We start from the raw sequence: 16,666 nt of genomic DNA on the forward strand, positions 1-16,666 counted from the left end.
GGTTCTAAAGTAAAATGCACACACAGATTAATGTTTATTTCTCAACTCAAACTAAAAACAACAACAACAACAATAAATGATTGATAACACCTATAATGATCAATAAACCATCAACCAAACCAACATTACAGTGATTCCATCAATTGAAAGCCATCAACTTTTAAAAAAATTATTAGGCTTAAAAAAAATATATAACAGCTTTTAAATTAAGTGAACTTCAAACAATCCCCACATAAACCCATAATAAAAAAACATATTTACCTGTGCCCTTCCTGTCTTAACAGGTACAGAAATTGAAGAAATTCGCTGCCTGAATCATAAATTATATATATAATAATCCTTATTAAAGCTACAAAAGTTCTTTACTCAAGATCAGTGAGTAATTTTCTAATTTCCCTTTGTTCTTTTAACTTTACTGAAAGAACGCTTTATTCGCTGCTGGCCCTTTAAGAGCACCCGTTGCCGAGACGCGGATCTCACACGCGCGTCATAGCACAACTCACAACTCTCACATTTTGGCATAATTGTGTGTGCTATTGTTCGTTCAAGCTCGAAAGAGAACTGTTTATTCTGGGCTGGCACACGGTCAGTGCATGCGCATTATATCTCATCTATTCTAATCTAGGGCACTCACAGGCAGCTTTTCACTTCTTGTCGTGCAAAATGCGAAAAGGCATTTGAACCAATAAGAGGGGGATCTTGTAACACTAGTCAAAGGATGACAAAAAAGAATAGATGCTGCGCTAATAGCCCTACTTTGTTTATTTCATTTAAAATCGCGGCATTTTGCGTTATATAATTGCATAGGTTTGAGATCGCTATTACGACTGCGATATAATTAAATCGTGCAGCACTAATGCTTAGTGTATTCTAAAGGGCAATAAACTCCACTCCAGCAAGATAGTCATTTTATGCAAATCATAGACCTTTATGCCTTATCTACAAATAAAGTATTGGGAACATTGATCTTGAAGAGAGTGTCGTCGTGTTACTGTCGCAACCGAACGCGACGCGCTAATGCTGATGCATGGAGAATGACTGAGGCGAGATGACTTTCCGTTAACTTTAACTTAGAGACTAAAATATTAATTTTACCACACATTAAGCTATTGAATGACTTTAGAAGTCTTGGAATATAGTGTGAAAACTTGATTGTGCTTTACAGTTTTTTATGCCTTTAGTGGGGCTTAACAAAATAACACAATATGCAGAATGTCGGACGTCACTTATAGGCTAAACTGTTTTTATAGATAAAACTATTTACATTCGGCAGTCATGAAAACAAATCTCAGATAACGGTTGACTAGGTAACAATGTGTAATTTTGCGCCGGAGTTCTCCTTTAACTTACATTAGCTAGCTAACTACGAACGAGCTAACCAGATAACATTAACAAATTGACAAGCACTTACTGGGCAGAATATGGCTCTTCAAATGACGGACGAAATTGGAGGTTGTCATCTGACTGTCCGCGATCTTAACGTTGCATGTCTTGCAAAGCGCTGTTCTTTTGCCATCTTGTTGTAAGAAATTCTTGAATCCAAAAGCGACGACGACCCTCGTTATCCCTCCGGCTGACATGTTGATGTGATCTGATGTAAGTGGGCGTGGTGTGCCCGTAAGGTATGAGAAGGCATGACTGATGATCTCTGATCCAGTCATGACAGCGCTATTCTCAGCCTGCGCTCCAGCTGGATCAACTTTATTTTTTTTTTACATAATTTATATATTTTATATTCAAACTGAAAACATGATGTGATTAACACTCAAGTCATATTATTACATGCAAGTGTGTTTGATTTATGGACCAAATTTTCAGATCAAGTTTATGGACCAAGTTAATTTAATTAATAAACTAATTATATAAAACTATTAATGCACTACAATTAAACTGGTTATATGCCTTTACTTATAAAAAAATAAAAAACTTATTTAAAAAAATACCAGGCTTAAGGCATTTATTTTTTATGCAGGCCATACACACAGGAGTGAAATGGTTAATACCCCTCCCCCTACAAACACACACACATACACAGACAGGCAAAGACAGCAGGCTCAGATTGAGCAAGACCACATTCAAACAAACATATCTGACTTTCTGTGGGTCCTAGCTAATGAGTGTCAATTAGAAAGTTGTCCGGCTCGAGGAGTACAATATACATACCGATTTTTGTAACTGTAGATAAAACTAACAACCCCACTTTTGTCAAAAGGTGGCGCTACTGAGCCCTCACCACGCCCGTTTCTGAAACTTTGCACGTGTCTACTGGCTAATAAATGTGATGTGTCTGTCGAGTTTCATGCAATTTCAAGCATGCTAAGGGTCTCAAAAGCATCCTAAAAGAATGGTAACGTTTGATGCGTCGCCACGGCAACAGTTTCAAAGATATCAAGAATCCATTCACAGGTCTACATCTGCCGTATGTTTACATTATACAGATGACGTTTGAAGCAAATCGGGTAAAAATAAAAGGGTGATATCAAAGCATTTTGAAAGGGACACACTTCCTGCTGCCAGTTGGTGGCGCTATAACTTTGACTCACAATAGTCACATCCATGTGATCGTCCTCTTACAGCGAACACACTGCTGAAGTTTCATCAAGATCAGTTAATGTATGCTGAAGTTATAACACACTTCCTGGTTCACGTTTCTCGCCATGATTTCGTTTCCTCGCCACGGCCAAACCGTTCGAGATATCAAAAATCCCCTCGCAAACTTTCATCCTCAATGTCTTGACTTCATGCTGACCGAGTTTTGTCGAATTTGGATCAAAGCTCTAGGAGGAGTATTTAACATTCCATTGCGAGCGTTTTACAAACAAACCTCAATAGCCGACTTCCTGTTGGGCTGGGGTAAAAAGTAAAAGCGCGAGGTATAGATGAAACTATGAGATCAACATGTGCACAGAGTTTCATATTATTACATACAAACGTGTTTGAGTTATGGACCAAGTGTTCGTACCCCGTTCCAGGGGGCGCTGACGAGCCGCCCTGCCACGCCCGGGTACCAGCTTCAGCCCGGCTCTGATGGCCGCGGGTTCTGACCCATGTGCAAAGTTTCAAGAGTTTTCGAGCACGTTAAGGGCCCCAAAAATGCCCAAAAGGTTACAAAATAATAAATATAGCTGCGAGCAGCGATTGCGGGCCCAAGCCGGTGGCACCGCAACCCTGATGCCTTTAGTTACCCAAAGGCACCGGGATGGTGGTACCGCCGGCTTTGGCCCTTTATCGCTGCTCACAGCTATATTTATATTTAATATAAAGCCGGTGGCACCGCCACCTTGGTGCCTTTAGGTTTATTCTGTACGACGTGTAAAAACGTAACCCCGCTTTGACTATCAAAAAGAAGTGTATTGTAGAGCTTGCATCAATGCGGACTCGATGCGCTGTGCGCTGTAACTCCATGTGGCTTTAAGCGCATCATTCTCCACTCGGGATGCGCATAAGCGTTTTGTGCCACACTGTACTGAGCCTTTCATATCATAATGCAGTGACGAAATGACAGATTATTAATTGCCTTTCTTGTTCTGTTCCATCTATTATATGTTGATAATAGATAGGACAGAGCACTAAAAACCTCAAACAAAGCACTAAAAACTTAAGCTGTTTGCTGTGTAGTCTGAGAATGAGCTGTTTGATTTGCACCCTCTTCCTCTTCACTGTCCTCCATAAAAACCAGCTATCCAGGTCCATGTTGTTCTAGAAAGTTTGTATGTTGCTGCCTCAATTAACATCTCTGCTATACATTTAAAACATGGCTATATCTAAAATAATTTATCTGTTTGATTTTTGTCATCTTGTTTTTCATGAATATTTTACAACAATACAAAGAGCAATGTGTATTTTCCATTAATATAGTTTGTAATGGCTTTTTTTGTCATAGATTATAATCATATATTTTTTGGATTTGTTATTTATCTTTATAATGAAGTTGTCTGTATTAAGTAGATTGTGTTTAACACACAAGAGTGATTTATTAGTTCAACACATAGTTATAGAAATTCTACTTTATCTAAAAAAAACCCTGCACTTTATACACACACACACACACACACACACACATAAATACATGTAAATAAAAATACCAAAAAAAAAACATCAAATGTGTTTTTAGTCAGAGTATTATTTTATACAGAAACAAATATTTGTAATTCAGATAAGAATGAAGTTAGTGTTTTAAAATCTTAAGGAAAACAAATATATTGAAATATAGCACATGAATTTTAAATTCATTCAACTTCAATTACAAATACAATCTTACTTTTATTTAAAGCAAACTATACATTTAAAAGATGGGGGTTATATGCCTATTTTGTCATTTAAAAATATTGTTATGCAAATTGTTATGCAAAAAGACAAGGACTTAGAGACAAGGACTTGTAGGAAAAATCACAGCCAGCCACACACACACACATAAACACAGACAACAGCCCTCCCCTCCCCACACAGACACACACACAGAGAGAGAGAGAGAGAGAGAGAGAGAGAGAGAGAATCGCAGGGGAAATAAATCCATTCAAACTACAATATCTGACTTTCTGTTGCTCAGAGCGAATGACTTTAAATTGGAAAGTTGATCGGCTTGACGAGAACAATATACGTGGTAAGTTTTGTAACTGTAGGTAAATTGAGCAAAGTTATAACACACTTTATGTGTCCTTTTTTAGTCATAAAATTCATTTCCTCGCCACGGCCAGACCGTTCGAGATATCAAAAATCCGTCCGGAATTGAGCATCCTCAATGTCTTGACTTCATGCACACCGAGTTTGGTTGTGATTGGTAAACACATGCATTGTGATTTGATGTATTTCTCCTAGGACAATTATTCAAACAACCCATAATTCATAATTCATAAATAACTTCCATTTGAACTGTCATAAAACTTAGAGCACGAAAGTTGTTTGGCCTGATGTGATCTATAATTGTACCGAGTTTCATATTAATTCATGCAAGTGTGTTTGATTTATGGTCAAATGTTCAAATCCCAGTCCAGGGGGCGCTGTCGAGCCGCCCTGCCACGCCCAGTTACCAGCTTCAGCCCGGCCCTGATGGCCATGGGTTCTGACCCGTGTGCAAAGTTTCAAGAGTTTTCGAGGATGTTAAGGCCCCCGAAAATGCCAGAGAAGTCGCACACAGCAAATAAAGGGTTAAAATTAACCTGACAGGCGCCCCTCCTCTCACTCACACAGAGGGACACTGAGACACTGGCAAAATTCTGAGATTTTCTCTACATTCAAACAAACATATCTGACTTTCTGTGGGTCCTAGCTAATGAGTGTCAATTAGAAAGTTGTCCGGCTCGAGGAGTACAATATACATACCGATTTTTGTAACTGTAGATAAAACTAACAACCCCACTTTTGTCAAAAGGTGGCGCTACTGAGCCCTCACCACGCCCGTTTCTGCAACTTTGCACATGTCTACTGGCTAATAAATGTGATGTGTCTGTCGAGTTTCATGCAATTTAAAGCATGCTAAGGGTCTCAAAAGCATCCTAAAAGAATGGTAAAGTTTGATGCGTCGCCACGGCAACAGTTTTCAAAGATATCAAGAATCCATTCACAGGTCTACATCTGCCCTATGTTTACATTATACAGATGAAGTTTGAAGCAAATCGGGTAAAAATAAAAGGGTGATTTCAAAGCATTTTGAAAGTGACACACTTCCTGCTGCCAGTTGGTGGCGCTATAACTTTGACTCACAATAGTCACATCCATGTGATCGTCCTCTTACAGCGAACACACTGCTGAAGTTTCATCAAGATCAGTTAATGTATGCTGAAGTTTTAACACACTTCCTGTTTCACGTTTCTCGCCATGATTTCATTTCCTCGCCACGGACAAACCGTTCGAGATATCAAAAATCCCCTCGCAAACTTTCATCCTCAATGTCTTGACTTCACGCTGACCGAGTTTCGTCGAATTTGGATCAAAGCTCTAGGAGGAGTATTTCAAATACCATTGCGAGCGTTTTACAAACAAACCTCAATAGCCGACTTCCTGTTGGGCTGGGGTAAAAAGTAAGAGCACGAGGTATAGATGAAACGATGAGATCAACATGTGTACCGAGTTTCATATTATTACATGCAAGCGTGTTTGAGTTATGGACCGAGTGTTCGGACCCCGTTCCAGGGGGCGCTGACGAGCCCCCCTGCCACGCCCAGGTACCAGCTTCAGCCCGGCTCTGATGGCCGCGGGTTCTGACCCGTGTGCAAAGTTTCAAGAGTTTTTGAGCATGTTAAGGGCTCCAAAAGTGCCAAAAAGGTAGTAAAATAATAATACTAAAGAAAAATAATTCTTAGGAAAACAATAGGGCCTTCGCCCTTTCAGGGCTTGGGCCCTAATAACGAGCTTATTTGACTATTCCTTTTCTTCCTTGTTGGCCTGAAACGAGACTTCCTTAGATTTCCACGACGCATGCGCGAGAATTGCGATCTCCTTCAACTACTTCAGTTCAGTTCTCGCGCATGCGTCGTGGAAATCTAAGGAAGTCTCGTTTCAGGCCAACAAGGAAGAAAAGGAATAGTCGAATAAACTCGTTATTTTTGTTTGTTTTTTCGCACAAAAAGTATTCTCGTCGCTTGATAAACATATACTTGAGCCACGGTAGTCACTTGGGATATTTAAACATTTTCTTCATTGACTTTCTGGGCCGTCAAGAGCCAGTCCCTTAGGCAGCCAATGTAGCAGTGATCAGCTCTCAAATTTAATCAAAAATATCTTCCTTTGTGTTCAGCAGAACAAATAAACACATAGAGGTTTGGAACAACATGAGGGAGAGTAAATACTGACAGAATTTTCATTTTTGGGTGAACTAACCCTTTAAATCAGAATGAAGAGGATAAAGAATCAGACACACTGATATTGATGTAATTGTGTCATTAACTGAGTAACACACCAACAGCTTTTACAGTGTGTGAATGTATTAACAATACAATACATAGAGCTTTACACAAGAGCACAATGATCATCATTAATAGACTCAAACTAACACGATTTCAACTTATAATTCATTGCTTCAAATCCAGATAATTAAACTGCTGTATATTAATAATCATTTCATTTAAAAAAAATCAAATACTATAAGCATAACTTTTATATAAATGATATACCTGAGATCAGGCTGTGTGTCTCCACTCTTAAACTCTATTGGTTTCTCCATAGAGCATTCACTCTTCACAGACACGCAGCTGGACTCTGGGTTTGAGCTCTTCTGCTGGACTGAACTGGTTTTCAAACTAAGTGAAATAAAAAACATCCAGACTTATAAATGTTGTTCAATTTTACAGGAATATTCTGTTTTAGGAAAGACCAGAGAGTGTTGTTACAAACTTTCTGAACAATCTTCTTAATTATAATACTACATTATATAAATGTGGAAAAATTCTCAGCGTACATTTACTTGATGTCATTGCAAGCAATAAACTGACTGACTGATGGATGTTGCTTCTAATTCAAAAATGTCAAACAAGCAACACTTTTATAGAAATGTTGGTGGAGAGCAGGGCACAACCCAACACTTTTTAACTTTCTCAGTTTGTGTAAATACACTTGGGGTTCAGAGTATTTATTTCCCCCATTAATTTCACAGGTCTAGAACAATTATGTGGTTTTGTTTCATTAATATAGTGAGTACCTTTTTCTTTATTTCCACTGAAAGAATGGAAGTGAAGTGTGACAACATGCCCCATAGGTAAGGCACATCATAACACAACCATATGAGAGATTAAAATATTATCTGATCTGATCAGAAAAAATATACAAGACAAACTAAAATATTTTGTCAATAAAATACAATTCGTGAGCTTAGAATTATAAGGTTCTATCTCCGTTTAGGGTAGTTCTGAGATATTGAGCATCAAAGTTTTTACATCCCAGCTGGCAAAACTGTTATGTACTATAATCTTCTATTATAGCTTTATCTATTAATCTATTTTTTTTAACAAAAATAACACCACACAGGCATTAATAAACACCTAATGGATCATATTATGTCAAAAACTCAATTTTGACCAAAAGTGGAGATAGAACCTTATAATTCACGAATAAGCTCACGAATTATTAATTTTTCATAAAAAATAATAATGATTGCTGTATATTAATAAAAATTTCATAAAATATCAAATACTATAAGCATAACACAGAAGTGATATACCTGAGATCAGGCCGTTTGTCTCCACTGTTAAACTTCATTGGCTGACCCATAGAGGCGTCACTCTTCACAGACACACAGCTGGATTTTGGGTTTGAGCTCTTCTGCTGGACTGAACTGGAACAGAGAACAGATTCAGTTTAATCCTCTACATTACTCATCAGATCATTTGATCTTTGTGTATGTGTGTGTGTAAATATTGAACAGTGTTAGCTGAAAGTACCTGTGTCCTTGAGAGAAATCTCCATCTCTGGATGCTTGTGAACACACAATATTAAATTATTAAATAACATTCATAATAATTCTGGAGTGTGTGAGAAAAATGATCATGTGACTGTGTTAACTGAAGCCAGACCCGGCTCCCACCCAATCAGAAGCTTGGCCCACCCAGGCCCCACACCAGGACTTTATGAAGCCAGAACATGTGTTGTGGATAATAAGAATATTAACACTCTTTTAAAAGGTTTCCAATGATGACAGTACATCAGTTGACTTTTCAAAACCTTGCTTCTCTCTCAGCTGAATCGACGCCATTATTTTAAAAATTGGCAAATTTCTGATTCATCTTCTGGCCATTTTAAAAGCAGCAAATGCCATCCTACAGTCTCAGCATGTTGATTTGAGCAGTGCAGCTGAAGTTGTGCAGGGATGTCTTGGTTCACTGTAAATCTCAGAGAAAATGACAGTGGATTTCAGCAGTCCTGCGCTGACATGTCTACTGTTGAGCTCTCACCAAACCCTGGAAGGACTGTGAACCCCTCCTATGGGGACTCTGGCATTGCTTCAGCTTTAGGGCAAGAAGGGTCCGCTTCTGAATCTGCCACTGAAGCTCTGAGACGACACATGTTGAACACACTAGATACAGCTGTATCAGAGATATAAAACAGGTTTACACAGCTGATGCAATCCTCTCAGGTGTAATGCCAAAATCCAACACATTTCTGGACATCCAGTTGCTTGAGCCTCTCTGTAGTCTTGCAGGGGTTGCAGAAAATGAACCGAATGAAATTCTTGTTGCCACACCAATGCTGTCCAAAAAACCTCCATCGGATGCTGAATGTCCTGCTGTTTGCAAACTCTTCCAGGAATATAAAGATGCATTTGCAGGTCTTCATCAGTTACGTGTATCTGCTGTGGTCACTGGTGTCTCGACTGCTTCATGGAGAGCTCATTCTCTACTCTGGCAAGAACGTGGACACCGTTCCTCCGAACAATGATTCAGGAGAGGAAAAAACTTGTGCTTTTAGCTCATGAAGAAGCAATAACACACGAACCGGACATGGATGAGTTCGTAACAGAGTTCTCTAAAACGAGTTGAAAGCTAATGCAGTAAATATTATAGTGATAGAAGTAGTCATTTAAGTTTTCAAGACCTGCTTTTTTTTTAGGGATGCAACGACACCGTTTTTTCAAAACCGATCCGATACCAAAATTCTGCGTATCGGCCGATACCGATACCAATCCGATACCAGCGCAGTTTTTAATCAACAAGCACTCTGTGTTGAACTGATAATAATCACTCTTTTGTGTGTTAAACACAATCTACTTAATACAGACAACTTCATTATAAAGATAACAACAAATCAACAAAATATATGATCATACTCTGACAAATGCTATTATAAACTAGATTAGTGGATAATTCAGCAGTAAAATTTTGTCTAGAAAAATCACGAGTGCACAATAACTGTATAAAATCTGGACATTTAGTGAAAAAAACATTTAGTGCGGAACAAACGAGAGACAATAAGTGTAGCACTAAATCTGGTAAAACTTTACATATTGCTCTTTGTATTGTTGTAAAATACATCCATGAAAAACAAGATAACAAAAATCAAAAAGATCAATTATTAGGCTATATAACCTAGGCTACTATAAAATTGAGACATGTTGTAAATGTATAGCACAGCTGTTTAATGAGGCAGCAACATCTGATAGGACAGAACAAGAAAGGCTATTAATAATCTGTCATTGCGTCACTGCATTATGATATGAAAGGCTCAGTACAGTGCGGCACACAGCGCTCATGAGCATCCCGAGCGCTTTCAGCAACACGAGTCACAGCGCCAGCGCGTCGAGTCCACATTAAAAAGATTAAATCACAAATGAAAGACATATTGATGTGTAGTCTATTATACAGTATCTATCTATGCAATAGTTTATGAGGCTTTTCTTTTATCAGTTTCAAATGTCTGTGCGCATGAAGAACAATTATAGTGCTCTGATTCTAGTGTTATGATCTAACACAGTGGTTCCCAACCTTTTTTGGTCTGAGACCCCCTTTTTCCCATAAAAATATTTTAGGGGCCCCCTTCACATTTAATGATATTATCGCTCTTGTAAGCTTGGAGCATGATTACTATAACCAGATATGTTTATGCACAAATGATAGCCAATAATATTGAAAATACAATAACAAAAACATCAGTGAGCTCGCTCATTATATACATTTTGAACAAAAAAAAGTTAAGGACTTTTATTTAATGCACATTGCTGAAAACTTTTCAAAGGCCTTTGGTGTGAGAGACCCGGGTTCGAATCCACTGTCTGTGAGACACCAATGTGTCCCTGAGCAAGACACGTAACCCCTAGTTGCTCCAGAGGCGTGCGACCTCTGACATAGCATTTGTAAGATGCTTTGGACAAAAGCGTCAGCTAAATGAATAAATTTAAAATGTAAGAAAGTAAAAATAAAAGTAAAAGCAAAAAATAACAATGGCCAAATATCTGTAATGTATCTGTAAAATAACTCTTAAGAAAAACATAATTTCAGATACAATTTACATTTTTAGTTTGAAACAGTTTCCTTACATGAACAAAATGCTGATGTTGTAAATGGTACAGTCACAGTGATGTAAATAGTTATTTTAAATCAAATACTTTATCAAATTTACTTAATTACTTTCCTTAATTCAAGATCTGTTAAGGGGTAAAAAAATATACAGTTACAAAATATACACAAAAAAATATTAAAAATGAAAAAACACAAACAAACGCAACAATAACAAACCTACCAATTGCCTAAAATGTGTGATATTAAACTAGATCAATAGACATGAGAGACTAAAGCGTTAAAGAACACGTTGATAGTCTTATTTGTTTTTGTTTTCTTTCGTAGACTATTGTATTATTATCTCGAAATGGCGATAGGAGAACTTAGTTTCACTTTCTGTGTGTGTGTGTGTGTGTGTGTGTGTGTGTGTGTGTGTGTGTGTGTGTGTGTGTGTGTGTGTGTGTGTGCGTGTAAATAAAAGTTTATTGGCGTTTAATTGTGTGTTAAATCACAAACATCACGAAACAAGAAACCTTGAAACAAAAAAGTACGTTAACCCTTTATAAAGATTTCGTATCAAAACAATTAGCTAAGTAAAAAGTCCTCCAGAGATTCATATTCCACGTTATGAGGAAGTCACGAACACTCACCTTGATCAAACTAAGATACAGGATCTCAAATCCTCCAGCTTTCACATTATAAAACTACACGGAAGTTCCATCTTAAACGTTGATAAACAAGTTGATGTTCTGTTTGTTTTCCGTGTCGTATTCCTATTTTCCTGCTTAAAATGGCGGAACAGGTGTTACAGGCGCGGCTTGCGCGTGCACGCAGACAGTTTTACCTGGATTTCCTGCAGATGTTAGACAGCGACAGATTCGTCACACCTTAAATTAAGTATGCAATGTGTGGGTATTCGCAGATTATTTTTATAATGACAATTTGTGGCTTAATTTAAATTGAGGAATAGCCAAGACAACTGTGGATAGGGACATGTTAACATTTATTTATTTTAATAATTAGTCCACGCTCGCGTCCCCATATAACATGATCCTCATCAACAGAACTTACTTTCACTTTCAATGTGTGACGTGAGAGAGAGAGAGAGAGAGAGAGAGAGAGAGAGAGAGGCGCGTTAAAAGAGACGCGCGTTAAAAGAGACGCGCGTTCACGAGAGCGTGTACGTGAGTATGGTCGTTTTAGATAAAGTGGTAATTACTATGTTGATACAATTAGAATGCATAACACGTCAAATGAAAATAGGGAAATGATGATAATATTACTAAATATTATTTACTTCACTAAACAAAACAGTGAGAATCAAGAAGGTCATTATGGGAAATTCATTTTTAGTTTTGTTGATGTTGTAAATGTAATGTATGTATTATATGTGTGAAAGTCTTAGATATCATGAATCAGTAACACTTTAATATTTCATTAGTTAAATTAGTTCACATCATGAACTGCACTTCTACATTATTAATCTTAGTTAGGCCGAATATTAATTTCAGCATGTACTAAAACGTTAAAATCAAAAGTTGTATTTGTTCTCATTAGTTAATGCACTGACTGTGACATAACATGAATAAACAATTAGCCTAACAGTTGTATTATTAACTAAGATGAACAAATACAGTAAAAATGTGTTGCTCATGGTTCATATGAATAATGAACAAATGAACCTTATTGTAAATCGTTACTATCAAATCAAAGATATAAATTCCTTACAATTTAGAGTTGGACATGGACTTAAGATTTCATTTAACTCGATGTGTGACATATTAGATCTGTTCTACATATATGAGGTTATGAGGACATCTAGTGGTCATCTGTCATCATGTCAGAAAGAGAGCACAAGTTGCTAAACACAGCAGGGAGACTGCAGAGGTCAAGCTGCAAACGTCTGACATATTCTGGACACAAGATGGCGCCACTGGGCAAGAAAGCACTAAATTGTGTGTCCAAAGGACAGAAATACAAAATCCTGCTGGAAATAATGAATCATGATGCACCTGTCATTCTAGGACAATCTGCATGTCAAAAATGGGCATGATTAAAAGACTGTCTGAAACTGAAAAGAGCAGAGACATTCTCCAGGATTGTGGCGATCTATATGAAGGACTAGGCTGTTGACCAGGAGAACACCACATACAAACTGATCCAAATGTCAGAGCAGTTGTGCATGCGCCAAGAAGGAGACCTGTAGCTCTGCGAGAGAAAGTGCTTGAACAACTACAGAGAATGGAGCAGATGGGGGTCATCGCAAAGCAAACTGAGCCGACTGAATGGGTCGACAGCATTGAACCTGTAGTTACATCCAAGAAAACGCACATTTGTGTGGATCCTAAAGATCTGAATCTGGCAATAAAAAGAGAGCATTATCCAATGCTGACAGCAGAAGATGGTCTCAAGAATGCCGAATGCAAAGTACTTTTCTGTGCTAGACGCGAATCAAGGGTTTGGGCAGATAAAGCTGGATGAACGGCAAGAGGAGAGACATTTTGTCCTGGCCAGGTGTGTCGACACACACTGAGATCAGTCTCCAGATGTCTACAAGACTCATCCTGTGACATACATTCTCCAACTCATCTGAAGAACTGTTTCTTGAGGCCGTCTATCCAGATTTCCATCCGTAACTGTATTAAAATCACCTCCCCATATATAATCTTGGCAGTAGGAAAAGTTGTAATCAGCTGGCTAATATTATCTTCTACTGTTGTAAATAATAACTTGTTGTCTTTTTTGTTACATGCATAAATGTTAATAATAATGAATTGGGAATGATCTGCATCACCAACCAGTATTACCCATCTCCCACTTGAATCTGCTAAATGTTTAAAGTTTCCCTGTAAAATAGCGACCCCTGCTGACCGGTTAATCCCAAATGAAAACCATATATTTTTCCCCCATAGACTCTTCCAAAAAGAAATATCCGAATTAGAAGCATGAGTCTCCTGTGTAAAATAAAAATCAGCACCTTTGTTTTGAAAAAATAAAAATAAACATTTCCTTTTCAATGGGTCTCTAACAGCTCTGGCATTTACAGAAAAAACAGATACAGACATAAAAACTCAGAAACTGTATGAACTTCTTTGCAAAAACTGCAGAGATTCTGCTCTAATGTAATCATGATCTGCTTCAATGTCCCTTATAGACCCCTTTTGTGCCGACGTCACAGTTACGTCACGGCTCTAGCTGGAGGCAAAACAAGTGAAAACTGGAGGCGGCCAATACAAACCAGCACAGATTCGGCTACATAATAAGGAGCTTAAATTATTGTTACTATTATTAAATGTCATCTTGTTGTGTTTGGTGCAAGAATTGATTTCTTTTATTTCTAGAAAATATTCACATGATTAAAATCGCACTGTAATCATTCTTTATATTGTCGTGGTCTCAGCAGAACTAGGGATCGTACACACAAGTCTTGTACAGGACCATATAGGCATCTAAAGATTTATATGCCCTCAGTTTCTCTTTACGATGGGTTTCTCTATAAGGTAGGTGTAGAAGTCAGGCCACTCGACCGAGGTAACGTTCGTTAATCCTGTCAGATCATCCATGCATTGAGTGAGTGTGTAGGCGGCTACGGGTCGGCCAATCGGGGTCATTCTAAAACGCTTACCAAAACCAAAACTTGCCCAGAGCTTTACAATGTACCCAGATATTATCCAGAACTGGCCCAAAACAACGCCGTAATCCCCATATGTCAGCCAGACAAAAGCCAAACGGACACCACCTTTAGGCCAGAACTCAGACACATCTTATCCAGAAGCTGCAGAAAACAGACACAACTGGGCCAATATTATACCACAGTCCCCAAAACTGAACCAGAAATGATCCCTGTGTAATACTTCTATATTGTGCAAGGAATAATAAAAAAAAGACACGGAAAAACAGACAGACGGGCGGAAAAGAGGGACATAAAGACAAACATAGACTGAGAGATGGACAGCCACGGAAAAGACAGACGCTTTAAAACCCTTTAAAAAACACCAATACAAAATAAAAATGCGATAAACATACTTTATTTTAAACACAAACAAACAAGAAAATGGCCAATAGAAATAAATGGAGGATTTGTTCAGAAATGATCCTGGAGTTCACCTGTGGAGAGAGAAGTGGTTTGAGAAAGTTCATTAGTGGTATTGCCTCATAACAGCAGATACACACAGTCAAACGCTTCGGGAAAGACGCTCGGCACAGTTACTTCTATTGCTCTCCCTAAACACACACAAAACACTCGTCTTAACCTACACTTCATTATTGTGCCTATTAACCATACATTTAGTGTAAGGAGCCATTTACACGACACCGTTTCCAACTAAAAACGGATTACGTTTTTGAAACGGTCTCTGTGTAAACAGCAAAAACGCCAATCTCTGAAAATGATGATGTCATGCGTATTGTGTTCAGATATAGCAGGGATCTGAAACAGTTTTTCATTTGAGAGCTACTTTTTAAAAACGAAAGAGGCCGAGAGCTACTCCACTACTTAAATCTCTTACATAATCTCATGACTCATTAAAGATCTCAGAGAGGGCAAAGGTGAAAGCTGCCAGCTTCAGTGATTTCAGCCTGAGAAATGGCATCACTGAACAAACGGCACAGCAGTGGGTGTGTGATGTTCAGGAGTGGGCAATCACAGGTAAATCATGCACAGTGCTCGGACTCTTCAGAAATACAACTGTTAGTTACTTTGTTCAAATATGAACTACATAAGGTGATCAGAATCTTTCAAATGAAACTATCGCTGACTGTGTTACCTATTCAGGTAGCACAACACAACAGGGAGCAACAGAGGATCTCAGGGCTGAGATAGAAAGTATCATAGTGTCCCTGCTACGCAAGAAGCAGGACCTCTATCGTCAGCATGGTTGGTTCACAAATATTGAAATGGCACATTCCAAATGCAAACAAACAAAAACTCTGTTTTCCTTAGAGTTTTATTGTTTCACTTTGCAGATAGCAACCAGACCAGACAAAGAAAGAGAAGAAAAATAAGAGAATTAAAAAACAAACTAAGACAAAAGATTGTACTCTACAATACTATTGCAGAGGATACGATTGATGGGGAATTGGCTTCCAATTTGACAGAGGACTACATCCTGCCTTGGGAGAGAAGTGAGGATGGTATGGTAGCCTATCTTGACATGTTTTCTAAAATGTATGCCTACATGCCTATGGTATAGCAATGACAAACTCTCTCTATCTCTCAATCTGTCTATCTATATGTGTATGTTTGGGTTTGTAACTTAATTGTGAATACTAAATCACTTTTTCATATTTCCATCAATTCCCTCTACCCATAGGCCACTCCTTCAGATTAAAACGGTCTGTTTTTGACCAAACAATGCTAATTAGACGGCTTGAGGAAGAGCAGAGCATCCTTGTGAAGGAGATGTCTCAGCACATCACGTCTCTACGAAAGGAGATAAAGGCAGTGGATAAGCTTCAAGAGAACATCCGAATGGGCTGTGTTGTGGAAATTTTAATCTCACATATATTGATATGATTATTGGATCTTATGTCTCATTATTTCCTTATTATGTTCACTTTCTATATGTAACCACAGAGGAATGTCTTATGGGATGGGGGAAGTGATTTGTTCTCCCTTATCAGGAGTGGAGCTAGGCACCAGAGGACCGGCCGGGTCAGGGGTCATCTTAGATTGGGAGGGGGTTAGTAAATCTAACCTGACATCATGAATCCTATGGCTTTGTGGAAATTTACAGAGAAGG

General features: G+C 38.2%; 2 protein-coding genes across 4 annotated transcripts in view; one reads left to right on the forward strand and one right to left on the reverse strand.

Annotated features, from left to right (window-relative positions):
• LOC148997655 (protein NLRC3-like) overlaps window positions 1-8,269 on the reverse strand; it is a 33,029-nt gene extending 24,760 nt beyond the window's left edge. The window contains exons 1-2 of one of the 3 annotated variants that reach the window (XM_089123295.1): window positions 8,156-8,267; window positions 7,113-7,238 (exon numbers count right to left, since the gene is read on the reverse strand). In XM_089123295.1, coding sequence (XP_088979421.1) covers window positions 7,113-7,238; window positions 8,156-8,205 — 176 coding nt within the window. In that variant the 5' untranslated portion in view covers window positions 8,206-8,267. Of the gene's footprint in view, window positions 1-7,112; window positions 7,239-8,155 lie in introns of all 3 variants that reach the window. The other 2 variants (XM_089123303.1, XM_089123301.1) reach the window with 2 other exon arrangements.
• Window positions 8,270-8,800: 531 nt separating this feature from the next.
• LOC148997657 (uncharacterized) lies at window positions 8,801-16,440 on the forward strand. Its single transcript, XM_089120312.1, has 6 exons — window positions 8,801-8,946; window positions 9,800-9,821; window positions 15,447-15,573; window positions 15,700-15,801; window positions 15,891-16,058; window positions 16,238-16,440. The coding sequence occupies exons 1-6, from the start codon at window positions 8,801-8,803 to the stop codon at window positions 16,438-16,440; spliced, it is 768 nt and encodes a 255-aa protein (XP_088976438.1).
• The last annotated feature ends 226 nt before the right edge of the window (window positions 16,441-16,666 follow it).

Source organism: Pimephales promelas, chromosome 2 (genome assembly GCF_988280905.1).
Source record: "Pimephales promelas chromosome 2, fPimPro1.hap1.1, whole genome shotgun sequence".
NCBI lineage: Eukaryota > Metazoa > Chordata > Actinopteri > Cypriniformes > Leuciscidae > Pimephales > Pimephales promelas.